The following is a 14,852-nucleotide window of genomic DNA, read 5'->3' as shown; positions in this document are numbered from 1 at the left end:
TCCTGGGGGTGTTCCAGAGCCGTGGAGATGTGGCACTGAGGGACGTGGGCAGTGGGCGCGGTGGGGTGGGCTTGGGCTTGGGGATCTCAGTTCTCTTTGCAGCCTGAGTGATCGTAGGATCCTAAGCTTTCTGGCTACCCCGTCTCCCCGCACTGGCAGCCGGACGTCTCCCTGACGGGCCGAGCCCCGGCCAACGCGGCCAAGTCAGAAGGCGGGACGGAGAGGAGGCGCCGGGCAGCCCGAGCGGGCAGCGCGGGGCCGCTGAGGAGAGGCGGCGCTGAGGCAGAGTGGGCGGGGCCAGGAGGGCGGCCGGACTCACCGTCGGGACCTCAGCGTAACCGCCAGGGCAGGGAAGGCGTGGAGGGGTTGGGGTCTCAAGAGCGGGAAGGAGGGAAGCCGGCGTGCAAGGTTTTTTTGTGAGGAATTCTGTGATTTTCCTCGGAACTCGTACGCCTAGCCCAGCTGACAGAGGTTCTGGTAAAATAGGATGGCATTCCGCCTTCCTCAAAGGACACACGAGGCGGTTTGAACGTCAGAGAGCATCTTCTGAAAGGGAGGGTGACCGCGCACTCCATCTCACTGCCCCAGAGGACGGTGGACTCTCCCGTCATGGCAGTGTTCTGAAGCCGTCTCGCCACGGCACTGTGCAACTGACACTGCAGTCCCTCCTTGCACAGGTCACACTCGAGCAGCGCTGAGCTGAGCAAGGCATTTCTTGGCATTTGTGCAGAGGCCGAAGCTCCCGGAACAAAGGGATGCTCTCTGAGAGGCCGGGCGGTCCCTGCCCAGCTGCTGACAGGAGGCTGTGTTGGAAGCGTCTGTGCAGAGGCCTCTCCGGCTGCACGGGGTCCGGCTCCTCACGGTGTGGTAGCAGGGAACGGCTGCCGCGTGCGCTGCTCCCGGCAGGCAGGCAGAGCTCTGTGCGTGAAGGCTGTGTTGCTCCAATTTGTAGGAGGGAGAGGAGGTTCCCTTCATGGATGTACACCCGACGGCGAGATTAAGACACAACAGGTGAAATGTTAGCCCGACCACTTTATTACAAATCCTAGTTGTTTAGGGAGATGGGCAAGGGAAGTCGGGCGATAGAAAAGAGATTGGAAATAAAAGCAAAGAGTCTCTGTAGAAAGCAAGAGAGAATTAGCCACCACCGGGTTTCCAGCATAGCTCGTAGTTCCGATGCTGACCTTCCGTAGAGATGGGTCGTCGGAGGTTGTTGTTGGCTTGACGACGACAAGGATGACTTTTTCCAAGGACAGGACAGCCTTATTAATGTAAGTCCAGAGTGGCCGAGTTGGCTGTCTTTGGAGTGACAGCTTCTTCCTTTTGTTCCCATCTTCTGGGCCTTGCCAGCAGATAAGAGGGAGCAGGGAGGTGCCCACTTGCGTCTTGCCTTCACAGGATACAATGGTACTATTCCCAAATCTCCTGTACCAAGCTGGAGTCATTTGGTCTCAGCCCAGATCTTTAGCCGGCAAACTCTCTCCAAAGAAATCCTTTTGGATGTAAACTGCCCACAACCTGATGCTGACTGCCACACGGCAACACCCACCTCTGGCCTCCTAGATAGCTCAGAGTCTTATTGCTCACAGCATGTGAGCTTTGAGCCCAAGAAAGGAGGGTTCTGACAAACGCCTCTTTCAGCGTCCAAACAGCAGCAGTCTGAAGAGGCGATCTTTCAGCTCCTTGAAGTCACGCAGCACCCGGGAGTGGGCGTCCGGGTCCTGCTCCAGGTGCTGGAAGAGGTTGAGCGGGCTGGCTGTTTGGAAGGCCTGCGGCAGGACAACCTCGTCAGGCATGGTCGCGTTGCCAAGGAGGAAGTGGTTCAGGACTTTATCGTTCAGGCAGTATTGCAGGTACTGCAGGAGATTCTCCAGCCGGCTCAGGAAATGCCTCCTGCGCCAGTCCTCCAAGGGATGATGGCTAGGAGGTGGAGGAGAAGAGTCTTGATGGCGTAGGTGGAAAAGCCCATGCCCACCAGGATGTGAGCAAAGAGCCTCAGCAGACCAGGTGGCAGCTGTTGGGTCCAGCGGTCCTGGCCACGTACTCGAAGTACTTCCTTTCCGCCACAGCGCAGCTCTGCGGCCATGTTGTGCTGGGCGTAAAGACCGGCCTCTGCGTTCTGGCTGCTCAGGAAGATGTCCAGGTTGCCTTGCTGCACCCCGAACAGCAGCTCAACGTGGACTTTTTCCCCGCTGGAGGTGTCTGTCACCTGGAGCTTGCAGGAGCGGCTGGAGGGCAGCACCTTAAGAGGCCGTAACGGTGTGCCCGGTGCGTGAGCCTCCAGGTTCTTGGTACCTGCTTGTTGAACCAGGCCGGCAGTTTTCTGCACATCCAGGTAGGAGCCGGTGCAGAGCGTCTGTAGGAGGCTGGGCTGCTGATTTTGGCTCAGCTCCTCCTCAGAGTGGTGGAGGAAGCACAGCACGTCCCCCAGCTGCTGCTCCCTTGTGCACATGCACACCAGCTCCACACGGATGCGGGAGTTCCTTGCCAGCACCTCCCCTTCCTCACCCAGCTCCGGGTGGAAGACGTGCCCATGGGGGGCCTTAATGGGCACGAGCAGGCGGTACACAATGTCCTCCTCACAGGGACTCCAGCCTTCAAAGGCGCTGCCCACCCCAATGGCAGGCTGGCAGCACCGGGTAGAAGCTGTTTGAACAGACAAATGTGTAGGTCTGCAGGCAGGTCGCTCATCAGCTCCTCCACCAGCAGCGCACTTGGTGGCCTTTCCCTTGCATCTTTTCCCAGGCACGCCGTGCAATGTATCTGGTCAGTGCTGAAATGATGGAAGTATTCTTCCTCCTCGTCCTCCTGTTCTACCTCTTCCACCTGTTCCTCCTGCTGCACCTGTTCCCCCTGATCCTCCCGTTCCTCCTGTTCCTCCTGTTCCACATGTTCCACCTGATCCTCCTGTTCCAGCTCTTCCACCCGTTCCAGCTGTTCCTCCTCTTCCACTTGCTCCTGCTGTTCCTCACGTTCCACCTCTTCCACCTGTTCCTCCCGTTCTTGCTGTTCCTGCTGTCCCCCTTCCTCATGCTGCTTCCTTTTTAGGGACCGCCACATATTCCAAAAGAGGAAGACAAACAGTCCCGTACAGAACCAGATCTTCCAGTAATGCAGCAAGAGTAAAGAGCAGAGCCGACATGTCCACCCAGCTCTGCTCCCCGTTCCTCTGCTCTTTCTCGTGCTGCTGCACGCGCTCAGCATGACCGCATGGTCACTGCCACTGACAATTAGCACCCTCACCAACAAGGCGAGAACCAACACCAAAGCCATGATCTGCAAGAGATGGGAGAGAGGGGCTCAGTGGGGCTGGGAGGGAGCGGGGCCAGGAGCCTCATGGCCCTGTGCTCAGGGAGGAGCAGTGGGTAGAAGGAGATGGGTGGCAGCAGGGACTGAGGCCAGCGCTGGCAGGGACAGTTCCAAGCACTGCCCGTGGCACTCCCACAGGGGCCGGTGTTTGCACCGTGTCCCTCGTCCAGCTCGACCTTCCCATGCTGCTGCACTTACCTATGGCCCAGGCCAAAGTGAAGCAGCACTGCCTGCTGACGGCCCTAAAACCATCCCCTGCATTGTGACATCCTTGCTGATGTCACAGTGGGCAGCCTGACCTCACCCTTCAGCCCTTCGCTCTCAGCTGCGCAAGGTGGCCACAGCCACGGTACTGCCACAGTTTGGAGGCATATCTCTCTGGGCAGAGCTCCTGGGGATGCTCTTTACAAAGCATGTGACAGCTCCCTGGGTAGTTGTGAGTGAGGATTGGCCTCTGCTCCCATGTTACTGTCATAGAACCATCAAATCATAGAATGTTCCAGATCCTTGGAAAGGAGCCCAAGGATTCTGTAAGTTCCAGCCCCCCTGCCACCAGCAGGGCCACCAGCCTGCAGGTCTGGCACTAGACCAAGTTGCCAGGGTCCCATCCAGCCTAGTCTTGAACACCTCCAGGGGTGGGGCATCCACAACCAGAAGCTGTCTGGTAGGTGCTCACAGGGTTAGCAGGCATGGTGGGAATGGGCTGATGGTTGGTCTTAGATGTCTTCTCCAACCAGAAGGGCTCTATGAGTCTATGTTTCTAAGAACAGCAACAATGCGTCTGTTTCCCATTCCACCCAGGCTGCCATGGTCTGCACTGGTGCATAGCAGTCCTGTAACTCTCTGTGTGCAAGCTTCCTCTCGCTGACCTCTTGGCTTCCCTGGGCCACACTGAGTGAAGACGGATTGTCTTGGGCCGCATACACATAGGTCGCTCCAAAAGTAATGCCTCCCGTTTATTTCCATGGAAACTGCAACAGCTACAATGAGCAAAATAGCTATGTTTGATAGAATAAATTCTCTGCTACAAAACACTGTTCTTAAATGCAGTCACTACCACTAACTCCTGTTCCTCCTCTTCCACCTGTTCCTCCTGTTCCTCCTGTTCCTCTTGCTCCCCTTCCTCATGCTTGCCCACTGCTGCCCGCCTCCTCGCTGCTGGAGCTGTCTCCTCACTGCTGCTATCATCATGCTGGTTCCTTTTTAGGGACCGCCGCATGTCCAAAACAGCAGGAAAAACAGTCCCGCGTGGAACCAGATCTTCCAGTAATCCAGTAGAATACAGCATCAGGTCACGTGCTTTGGTCACACCACCATCCATGCAGTGCCGCAGGCTTGGGGCAGAGTGGCTGGGAGCTGCGTTGAGGAAAAAAGCTCTAGGGGTGGGTGGGCAACAGCTGCCGCACACAAGGCAGCAGTGTGCTCAGGTGGCCAGGAAGGTCAGCGGCATTCCTGGCTTGTGCCAGCAGCAGTGCGGTCAGCAGGAGGGGGGGATCGTCCCTCCGCACTCTGCACTGTGAGGAGCCGCAGCTCGAGCGCTGTGTTCAGTGCTGGGCCCCTCACTCCCAGACAGACATGGAGGCCCTGCAGCGCGTGCAGAGAGGGGAACGGAGCTGTGAGGGCTCTGGAGCACACGCGTGATGGGGAGCGGCTGAGGGAGCTGGGGGGGGTCAGTGTGGAGAAGAGGAGGCTCAGGGGAGCCCTCATGGCTCTCTGCAGCTCCCTGACAGGAGCTGGGCGTGGGGGGGGAGGTTGGCTCCTGGCTAACAGCGATGGGATGAGAGGGAATGTCCCTGAGGACGGCCAGGGGAAGTTCAGGTTGGATGTTAGGAAAGATCTCTTCTCACAAAGAGCAGTTAGCACAGGCCCAGCTGCCCAGGAATGCTGGGGTCACCGTCCTGGGGGTGTTCCAGAGCCGTGGAGATGTGGCACTGAGGGACGTGGGCAGTGGGCGCGGTGGGGTGGGCTTGGGCTTGGGGATCTCAGTTCTCTTTGCAGCCTGAGTGATCGTAGGATCCTAAGCTTTCTGGCTACCCCGTCTCCCCGCACTGGCAGCCGGACGTCTCCCTGACGGGCCGAGCCCCGGCCAACGCGGCCAAGTCAGAAGGCGGGACGGAGAGGAGGCGCCGGGCAGGCCCCGAGCGGGCAGCGCGGGGCCGCTGAGGAGAGGCGGCGCTGAGGCAGAGTGGGGCGGGGCCAGGAGGGCGGCCGGACTCACCGTCGGGACCTCAGCGTAACCGCCAGGGCAGGGAAGGCGTGGAGGGGTTGGGGTCTCAAGAGCGGGAAGGAGGGAAGCCGGCGTGCAAGGTTTTTTTGTGAGGAATTCTGTGATTTTCCTCGGAACTCGTACGCCTAGCCCAGCTGGACAGAGGTTCTGGTAAAATAGGATGGCATTCCGCCTTCCTCAAAGGACACACGAGGCGGTTTGAACGTCAGAGGAAGCATCTTCTGAAAGGGAGGGTGACCGCGCACGTCCATCTCACTGCCCCAGAGGACGGTGGACTCTCCCGTCATGGCAGTGTTCTGAAGCCGTCTCGCCACGGCAAACTGTGCAACCTGACACTGCAGTCCCTCCTTGCACAGGTCACACTCGAGCAGCGCTGAGCTGAGCAAGGCATTTCTTGGCATTTGTGCAGAGGCTGAAGCTCCCGGAACAAAGGGATGCTCTCTGAGAGGCCGGGCGGTCCCTGCCCAGCTGCTGACAGGAGGCTGTGTTGGAAGCGTCTGTGCAGAGGCCTCTCCGGCTGCACGGGGTCCGGCTCCTCACGGTGTGGGGAGCAGGGAACGGCTGCCGCGTGCGCTGCTCCCGGCAGGGCAGGCAGAGCTCTGTGGCGTGAAGGCTGTGTTGCCTCCAATTTGTAGGAGGGAGAGGAGGTTCCCTTCATGGATGTACACCCGACGGCGAGATTAAGACACAACAGGTGAAATGTTAGCCCGACCACTTTATTACAAATCCTAGTTGTTTAGGGAGATGGGCAAGGGAAGTCGGGCGATAGAAAAGAGATTGGAAATAAAAGCAAAGAGTCTCTGTAGAAAGCAAGAGAGAATTAGCCACCAACCGGGTTTCCAGCATAGCTCTAGTTAGTCCGATGCTGACCTTCCGTAGAGATGGGTCGTCGGAGGTTGTTGTTGGCTTGACGACGACAAGGATGACTTTTTCCAAGGACAGGACAGCCTTATTAATGTAAGTCCAGAGTGGCCGAGTTGGCTGTCTTTGGAGTGACAGCTTCTTCTTTTGTTCCCATCTTCTGGGCCTTGCCAGCAGATAAGAGGGAGCAGGGAGGTGCCCACTTGCGTCTTGCCTTCACAGGATACAATGGTACTATTCCCAAATCTCCTGTACCAAGCTGGAGTCATTTGGTCTCAGCCCAGATCTTTAGCCGGCAAACTCTCTCCAAAGAAATCCTTTTGGATGTAAACTGCCCACAACCTGATGCTGACTGCCACAACGGCAAACACCCACCTCTGGCCTCCTAGATAGCTCAGAGTCTTATTGCTCACAGCATGTGAGCTTTGAGCCCAAGAAAGGAGGGTTCTGACAAACGCCTCTTTCAGCGTCCAAACAGCAGCAGTCTGAAGAGGCGATCTTTCAGCTCCTTGAAGTCACGCAGCACCCGGGAGTGGGCGTCCGGGTCCTGCTCCAGGTGCTGGAAGAGGTTGAGCGGGCTGGCTGTTTGGAAGGCCTGCGGCAGGACAACCTCGTCAGGCATGGTCGCGTTGCCAAGGAGGAAGTGGTTCAGACTTTATCGTTCAGGCAGTATTGCAGGTACTGCAGGAGATTCTCCAGCCGGCTCAGGAAATGCCTCCTGCGCCAGTCCTCCAAAGGGATGATGGCTAGGAGGTGGAGGAGAAGAGTCTTGATGGCGTAGGTGGAAAAGCCCATGCCACCAGGATGTGAGCAAAGAGCCTCAGGCAGACCAGGTGGCAGCTGTTGGGTCAGCGGTCCTGGCCACGTACTCGAAGTACTTCCTTTCCGCCACAGCGCAGCTCTGCGGCCATGTTGTGCTGGGCGTAAAGACGGCCTCTCTGCGTTCTGGCTGCTCAGGAAGATGTCCAGGTTGCCTTGCTGCACCCCGAACAGCAGCTCAACGTGGACTTTTTCCCCGCTGGAGGTGTCTGTCACCTGGAGCTTGCAGGAGCGGCTGGAGGGCAGCACCTTAAGGCCGTAACGGTGTGCCCGGTGCGTGAGCCTCCAGGTTCTTGGTACCTGCTTGTTGAACCAGGCGGCAGTTTTCTGCACATCCAGGTAGGAGCCGGTGCAGAGCGTCTGTAGGAGGCTGGCTGCTGATTTTGGCTCAGCTCCTCCTCAGAGTGGTGGAGGAAGCACAGCACGTCCCCCAGCTGCTGCTCCCTTGTGCACATGCACACCAGCTCCACACGGATGCGGGAGTTCCTTGCCAGCACCTCCCCTTCCTCACCCAGCTCCGGGTGGAAGACGTGCCCATGGGGGGCCTTAATGGGCACGAGCAGGCGGTACACAATGTCCTCCTCACAGGGACTCCAGCCTTCAAAGGCGCTGCCCACCCCAATGGCAGGCTGCAGCACCGGGTAGAAGCTGTTTGAACAGACAAATGTGTAGGTCTGCAGCAGGTCGCTCATCAGCTCCTCCACCAGCACGCACTTGGTGGCCTTTCCTTGCATCTTTTCCCAGGCACGCCGTGCAATGTATCTGGTCAGTGCTGAATGATGGAAGTATTCTTCCTCCTCGTCCTCCTGTTCTACCTCTTCCACCTGTTCCTCCTGCTGCACCTGTTCCCCCTGATCCTCCCGTTCCTCCTGTTCCTCCTGTTCCACATGTTCCACCTGATCCTCCTGTTCCAGCTCTTCCACCCGTTCCAGCTGTTCCTCCTCTTCCACTTGCTCCTGCTGTTCCTCACGTTCCACCTCTTCCACCTGTTCCTCCCGTTCTTGCTGTTCCTGCTGTCCCCCTTCCTCATGCTGCTTCCTTTTTAGGGACCGCCACATATTCCAAAAGAGGAAGACAAACAGTCCCGTACAGAACCAGATCTTCCAGTAATGCAGCAGAGTAAAGAGCAGAGCCGACATGTCCACCCAGCTCTGCTCCCCGTTCCTCTGCTCTTTCTCGTGCTGCTGCACGCGCTCAAGCATGACCGCATGGTCACTGCCACTGACAATTAGCGCCCTCACCAACAAGGCGAGAACCAACACCAAAGCCATGATCTGCAAGAGATGGGAGAGAGGGGCTCAGTGGGGCTGGGAGGGAGCGGGGCCAGGAGCCTCATGGCCCTGTGCTCAGGGAGGAGCAGTGGGTAGAAGGAGATGGGTGGCAGCAGGGACTGAGGCCAGCGCTGGCAGGGACAGTTCCAAGCACTGCCCGTGGCACTCCCACAGGGGCCGGTGTTTGCACCGTGTCCCTCGTCCAGCTCGACCTTCCCATGCTGCTGCACTTACCTATGGCCCAGGCCAAAGTGAAGCAGCACTGCCTGCTGACGGCCCTAAAACCATCCCCTGCATTGTGACATCCTTGCTGATGTCACAGTGGGCAGCCTGACCTCACCCTTCAGCCCTTCGCTCTCAGCTGCGCAAGGTGGCCACAGCCACGGTACTGCCACAGTTTTGGAGGCATATCTCTCTGGGCAGAGCTCCTGGGGATGCTCTTTACAAAGCATGTGACAGCTCCCCTGGGTAGTTGTGAGTGAGGATTGGCCTCTGCTCCCATGTTACTGTCATAGAACCATCAAATCATAGAATGTTCCAGATCCTTGGAAAGGAGCCCAAGGATCTGTAAGTTCCAGCCCCCCTGCCACCAGCAGGGCCACCAGCCTGCAGGTCTGGCACTAGACCAAGTTGCCCAGGGTCCCATCCAGCCTAGTCTTGAACACCTCCAGGGGTGGGGCATCCACAACCAGAAGCTGTCTGGTAGGTGCTCACAGGGTTAGCAGGCATGGTGGGAATGGGCTGATGGTTGGTCTTAGATGTCTTCTCCAACCAGAAGGGCTCTATGAGTCTATGTTTCTAAGAACAGCAACAATGCGTCTGTTTCCCATTCCACCCAGGCTGCCATGGTCTGCACTGGTGCATAGCAGTCCTGTAACTCTCTGTGTGCAAGCTTCCTCTCGCTGACCTCTTGGCTTCCCTGGGCCACACTGAGTGAAGACGGATTGTCTTGGGCCGCATACACATAGGTCGCTCCAAAAGTAATGCCTCCCGTTTATTTTCCATGGAAACTGCAACAGCTACAATGAGCAAAATAGCTATGTTTGATAGAATAAATTCTCTGCTACAAAACACTGTTCTTAAATGCAGTCACTACCACTAACTCCTGTTCCTCCTCTTCCACCTGTTCCTCCTGTTCCTCTTGCTCCCCTTCCTCATGCTTGCCCACTGCTGCCGCCTCCTCGCTGCTGGAGCTGTCCTCCTCACTGCTGCTATCATCATGCTGGTTCCTTTTTAGGGACCGGCCGCATGGTCCAAAACAGCAGGAAAAACAGTCCCGCGTGGAACCAGATCTTCCAGTAATCCAGTAGAATACAGCATCAGGTCACGTGCTTTGGTCACACCAATCCCATGCAGTGCCGCAGGCTTGGGGCAGAGTGGCTGGGAGCTGCGTTGAGGAAAAAGCTCTAGGGGTGGTGGGCAACAGCTGCCGCACACAAGGCAGCAGTGTGCTCAGGTGGCCAGGAAGGTCAGCGGCATTCCTGGCTTGTGCCAGCAGCAGTGCGGTCAGCAGGAGGGGGGGGATCGTCCCTCCGCACTCTGCACTGTGAGGCCGCAGCTCGAGCGCTGTGTTCAGTGCTGGGCCCCTCACTCCCAGACAGACATGGAGGCCCTGCAGCGCGTGCAGAGAGGGGAACGGAGCTGTGAGGGCTCTGGAGCACACACGCGTGATGGGGAGCGGCTGAGGGAGCTGGGGGGGGTCAGTGTGGAGAAGAGGAGGCTCAGGGGAGCCCTCATGGCTCTCTGCAGCTCCCTGACAGGAGCTGGGCGTGGGGGGGGAGGTTGGCTTCCTGGCTAACAGCGATGGGATGAGAGGGAATGTCCCTGAGGAGGGCCAGGGGAAGTTCAGGTTGGATGTTAGGAAAGATCTCTTCTCACAAAGAGCAGTTAGCACAGGCCCAGCTGCCCAGGAATGCTGGGGTCACCGTCCGTGGGGGTGTTCCAGAGCCGTGGAGATGTGGCACTGAGGGACGTGGGCAGTGGGCGCGGTGGGGTGGGCTTGGGCTTGGGGATCTCAGTTCTCTTTGCAGCCTGAGTGATCGTAGGATCCTAAGCTTTCTGGCTACCCCGTCTCCCCGCACTGGCAGCCGGACGTCTCCCTGACGGGCCGAGCCCCGGCCAACGCGGCCAAGTCAGAAGGCGGGACGGAGAGGAGGCGCCGGGCAGCCCGAGCGGGCAGCGCGGGGCCGCTGAGGAGAGGCGGCGCTGAGGCAGAGTGGGCGGGGCCAGGAGGGCGGCCGGACTCACCGTCGGGACCTCAGCGTAACCGCCAGGGCAGGGAAGGCGTGGAGGGGTTGGGGTCTCAAGAGCGGGAAGGAGGGAAGCCGGCGTGCAAGGTTTTTTTGTGAGGAATTCTGTGATTTTCCTCGGAACTCGTACGCCTAGCCCAGCTGACAGAGGTTCTGGTAAAATAGGATGGCATTCCGCCTTCCTCAAAGGACACACGAGGCGGGTTTGAACGTCAGAGAGCATCTTCTGAAAGGGAGGGTGACCGCGCACTCCATCTCACTGCCCCAGAGGACGGTGGACTCTCCCGTCATGGCAGTGTTCTGAAGCCGTCTCGCCACGGCACTGTGCAACTGACACTGCAGTCCCTCCTTGCACAGGTCACACTCGAGCAGCGCTGAGCTGAGCAAGGCATTTCTTGGCATTTGTGCAGAGGCCGAAGCTCCCGGAACAAAGGGATGCTCTCTGAGAGGCCGGGCGGTCCCTGCCCAGCTGCTGACAGGAGGCTGTGTTGGAAGCGTCTGTGCAGAGGCCTCTCCGGCTGCACGGGGGTCCGGCTCCTCACGGTGTGGTAGCAGGGAACGGCTGCCGCGTGCGCTGCTCCCGGCAGGGCAGGCAGAGCTCTGTGCGTGAAGGCTGTGTTGCTCCAATTTGTAGGAGGGAGAGGAGGTTCCCTTCATGGATGTACACCCGACGGCGAGATTAAGACACAACAGGTGAAATGTTAGCCCGACCACTTTATTACAAATCCTAGTTGTTTAGGGAGATGGGCAAGGGAAGTCGGGCGATAGAAAAGAGATTGGAAATAAAAGCAAAGAGTCTCTGTAGAAAGCAAGAGAGAATTAGCCACCACCGGGTTTCCAGCATAGCTCGTAGTTCCGATGCTGACCTTCCGTAGAGATGGGTCGTCGGAGGTTGTTGTTGGCTTGACGACGACAAGGATGACTTTTTCCAAGGACAGGACAGACTTATTAATGTAAGTCCAGAGTGGCCGAGTTGGCTGTCTTTGGAGTGACAGCTTCTTCCTTTTGTTCCCATCTTCTGGGCCTTGCCAGCAGATAAGAGGGAGCAGGGAGGTGCCCACTTGCGTCTTGCCTTCACAGGATACAATGGTACTATTCCCAAATCTCCTGTACCAAGCTGGAGTCATTTGGTCTCAGCCCAGATCTTTAGCCGGCAAACTCTCTCCAAAGAAATCCTTTTGGATGTAAACTGCCCACAACCTGATGCTGACTGCCACACGGCAACACCCACCTCTGGCCTCCTAGATAGCTCAGAGTCTTATTGCTCACAGCATGTGAGCTTTGAGCCCAGAAAGGAGGGTTCTGACAAACGCCTCTTTCAGCGTCCAAACAGCAGCAGTCTGAAGAGGCGATCTTTCAGCTCCTTGAAGTCACGCAGCACCCGGGAGTGGGCGTCCGGGTCCCTGCTCCAGGTGCTGGAAGAGGTTGAGCGGGCTGGCTGTTTGGAAGGCCTGCGGCAGGACAACCTCGTCAGGCATGGTCGCGTTGCCAAGGAGGAAGTGGTTCAGGACTTTATCGTTCAAGGCAGTATTGCAGGTACTGCAGGAGATTCTCCAGCCGGCTCAGGAAATGCCTCCTGCGCCAGTCCTCCAAAGGGATGATGGCTAGGAGGTGGAGGAGAAGAGTCTTGATGGCGTAGGTGGAAAAGCCCATGCCCACCAGGATGTGAGCAAAGAGCCTCAGGCAGACCAGGTGGCAGCTGTTGGGTCCAGCGGTCCTGGCCACGTACTCGAAGTACTTCCTTTCCGCCACAGCGCAGCTCTGCGGCCATGTTGTGCTGGGCGTAAAGACGGCCTCTGCGTTCTGGCTGCTCAGGAAGATGTCCAGGTTGCCTTGCTGCACACCCCGAACAGCAGCTCAACGTGGACTTTTTCCCCGCTGGAGGTGTCTGTCACCTGGAGCTTGCAGGAGCGGCTGGAGGGCAGCACCTTAAGGCCGTAACGGTGTGCCCGGTGCGTGAGCCTCCAGGTTCTTGGTACCTGCTTGTTGAACCAGGCGGCAGTTTTCTGCACATCCAGGTAGGAGCCGGTGCAGAGCGTCTGTAGGAGGCTGGGCTGCTGATTTTGGCTCAGCTCCTCCTCAGAGTGGTGGAGGAAGCACAGCACGTCCCCCAGCTGCTGCTCCCTTGTGCACATGCACACCAGCTCCACACGGATGCGGGAGTTCCTTGCCAGCACCTCCCCTTCCTCACCCAGCTCCGGGTGGAAGACGTGCCCATGGGGGGCCTTAATGGGCACGAGCAGGCGGTACACAATGTCCTCCTCACAGGGACTCCAGCCTTCAAAGGCGCTGCCCACCCCAATGGCAGGCTGCAGCACCGGGTAGAAGCTGTTTGAACAGACAAATGTGTAGGTCTGCAGCAGGTCGCTCATCAGCTCCTCCACCAGCACGCACTTGGTGGCCTTTCCTTGCATCTTTTCCCAGGCACGCCGTGCAATGTATCTGGTCAGTGCTGAATGATGGAAGTATTCTTCCTCCTCGTCCTCCTGTTCTACCTCTTCCACCTGTTCCTCCTGCTGCACCTGTTCCCCCTGATCCTCCCGTTCCTCCTGTTCCTCCTGTTCCACATGTTCCACCTGATCCTCCTGTTCCAGCTCTTCCACCCGTTCCAGCTGTTCCTCCTCTTCCACTTGCTCCTGCTGTTCCTCACGTTCCACCTCTTCCACCTGTTCCTCCCGTTCTTGCTGTTCCTGCTGTCCCCCTTCCTCATGCTGCTTCCTTTTTAGGGACCGCCACATATTCCAAAAGAGGAAGACAAACAGTCCCGTACAGAACCAGATCTTCCAGTAATGCAGCAGAGTAAAGAGCAGAGCCGACATGTCCACCCAGCTCTGCTCCCCGTTCCTCTGCTCTTTCTCGTGCTGCTGCACGCGCTCAAGCATGACCGCATGGTCACTGCCACTGACAATTAGCGCCCTCACCAACAAGGCGAGAACCAACACCAAAGCCATGATCTGCAAGAGATGGGAGAGAGGGGCTCAGTGGGGCTGGGAGGGAGCGGGGCCAGGAGCCTCATGGCCCTGTGCTCAGGGAGGAGCAGTGGGTAGAAGGAGATGGGTGGCAGCAGGGACTGAGGCCAGCGCTGGCAGGGACAGTTCCAAGCACTGCCCGTGGCACTCCCACAGGGGCCGGTGTTTGCACCGTGTCCCTCGTCCAGCTCGACCTTCCCATGCTGCTGCACTTACCTATGGCCCAGGCCAAAGTGAAGCAGCACTGCCTGCTGACGGCCCTAAAACCATCCCCTGCATTGTGACATCCTTGCTGATGTCACAGTGGGCAGCCTGACCTCACCCTTCAGCCCTTCGCTCTCAGCTGCGCAAGGTGGCCACAGCCACGGTACTGCCACAGTTTGGAGGCATATCTCTCTGGGCAGAGCTCCTGGGGATGCTCTTTACAAAGCATGTGACAGCTCCCTGGGTAGTTGTGAGTGAGGATTGGCCTCTGCTCCCATGTTACTGTCATAGAACCATCAAATCATAGAATGTTCCAGATCCTTGGAAAGGAGCCCAAGGATCTGTAAGTTCCAGCCCCCCTGCCACCAGCAGGGCCACCAGCCTGCAGGTCTGGCACTAGACCAAGTTGCCCAGGGTCCCATCCAGCCTAGTCTTGAACACCTCCAGGGGTGGGGCATCCACAAACCAGAAGCTGTCTGGTAGGTGCTCACAGGGTTAGCAGGCATGGTGGGAATGGGCTGATGGTTGGTCTTAGATGTCTTCTCCAACCAGAAGGGCTCTATGAGTCTATGTTTCTAAGAACAGCAACAATGCGTCTGTTTCCCATTCCACCCAGGCTGCCATGGTCTGCACTGGTGCATAGCAGTCCTGTAACTCTCTGTGTGCAAGCTTCCTCTCGCTGACCTCTTGGCTTCCCTGGGCCACACTGAGTGAAGACGGATTGTCTTGGGCCGCATACACATAGGTCGCTCCAAAAGTAATGCCTCCCGTTTATTTCCATGGAAACTGCAACAGCTACAATGAGCAAAATAGCTATGTTTGATAGAATAAATTCTCTGCTACAAAACACTGTTCTTAAATGCAGTCACTACCACTAACTCCTGTTCCTCCTCTTCCACCTGTTCCTCCTGTTCCTCCTGTTCCTCTTGCTCCCCTTCCTCAT

At 57.8% G+C, this 14,852-nt stretch overlaps 2 protein-coding genes across 2 annotated transcripts; both read right to left on the bottom strand.

The window, feature by feature from the left end:
* Positions 1 to 7,341: 7,341 nt before the first annotated feature.
* Positions 7,342 to 8,877, bottom strand: LOC124418391. The gene is made up of 2 exons (XM_046942540.1): positions 8,722 to 8,877; positions 7,342 to 8,490 (listed from the first exon to the last, which is right to left on the bottom strand). Exon 2 carries the CDS (start codon positions 8,485 to 8,487, stop codon positions 7,429 to 7,431), a length of 1,059 nt encoding a protein of 352 aa, XP_046798496.1. The 5' UTR covers positions 8,488 to 8,490; positions 8,722 to 8,877; the 3' UTR covers positions 7,342 to 7,428.
* A 3,371-nt stretch (positions 8,878 to 12,248) lies between these two features.
* LOC124418377 (inositol 1,4,5-trisphosphate receptor-interacting protein-like 1) lies at positions 12,249 to 14,363 on the bottom strand. The gene is made up of 3 exons (XM_046941930.1): positions 13,922 to 14,363; positions 12,569 to 13,690; positions 12,249 to 12,497 (listed from the first exon to the last, which is right to left on the bottom strand). Exons 2-3 carry the CDS (start codon positions 13,685 to 13,687, stop codon positions 12,249 to 12,251), a joined length of 1,368 nt encoding a protein of 455 aa, XP_046797886.1. The 5' UTR covers positions 13,688 to 13,690; positions 13,922 to 14,363.
* Positions 14,364 to 14,852: the final 489 nt, after the last annotated feature.

The sequence above is a fragment of the Gallus gallus genome, chromosome 5 (assembly GCF_016699485.2).
Source record: "Gallus gallus isolate bGalGal1 chromosome 5, bGalGal1.mat.broiler.GRCg7b, whole genome shotgun sequence".
NCBI lineage: Eukaryota > Metazoa > Chordata > Aves > Galliformes > Phasianidae > Gallus > Gallus gallus.
This window is presented reverse-complemented; position numbering and strand designations above follow the sequence as displayed.

Coding starts and splice junctions, on each gene's coding strand:
- LOC124418391 (XM_046942540.1), bottom strand. CDS start 8,487: ATGGCTTTGGTGTTGGTTCTCGCCTTGTTGGTGAGGGCGCTAATTGTC.
- LOC124418377 (XM_046941930.1), bottom strand. CDS start 13,687: ATGGCTTTGGTGTTGGTTCTCGCCTTGTTGGTGAGGGCGCTAATTGTC. Junction 12,498..12,568: donor TGTTCGGGGTGTGCAGCAAG/GCAACCTGGACA, acceptor ACATGGCCGCAG/AGCTGCGCTGTGGCGGAAAG.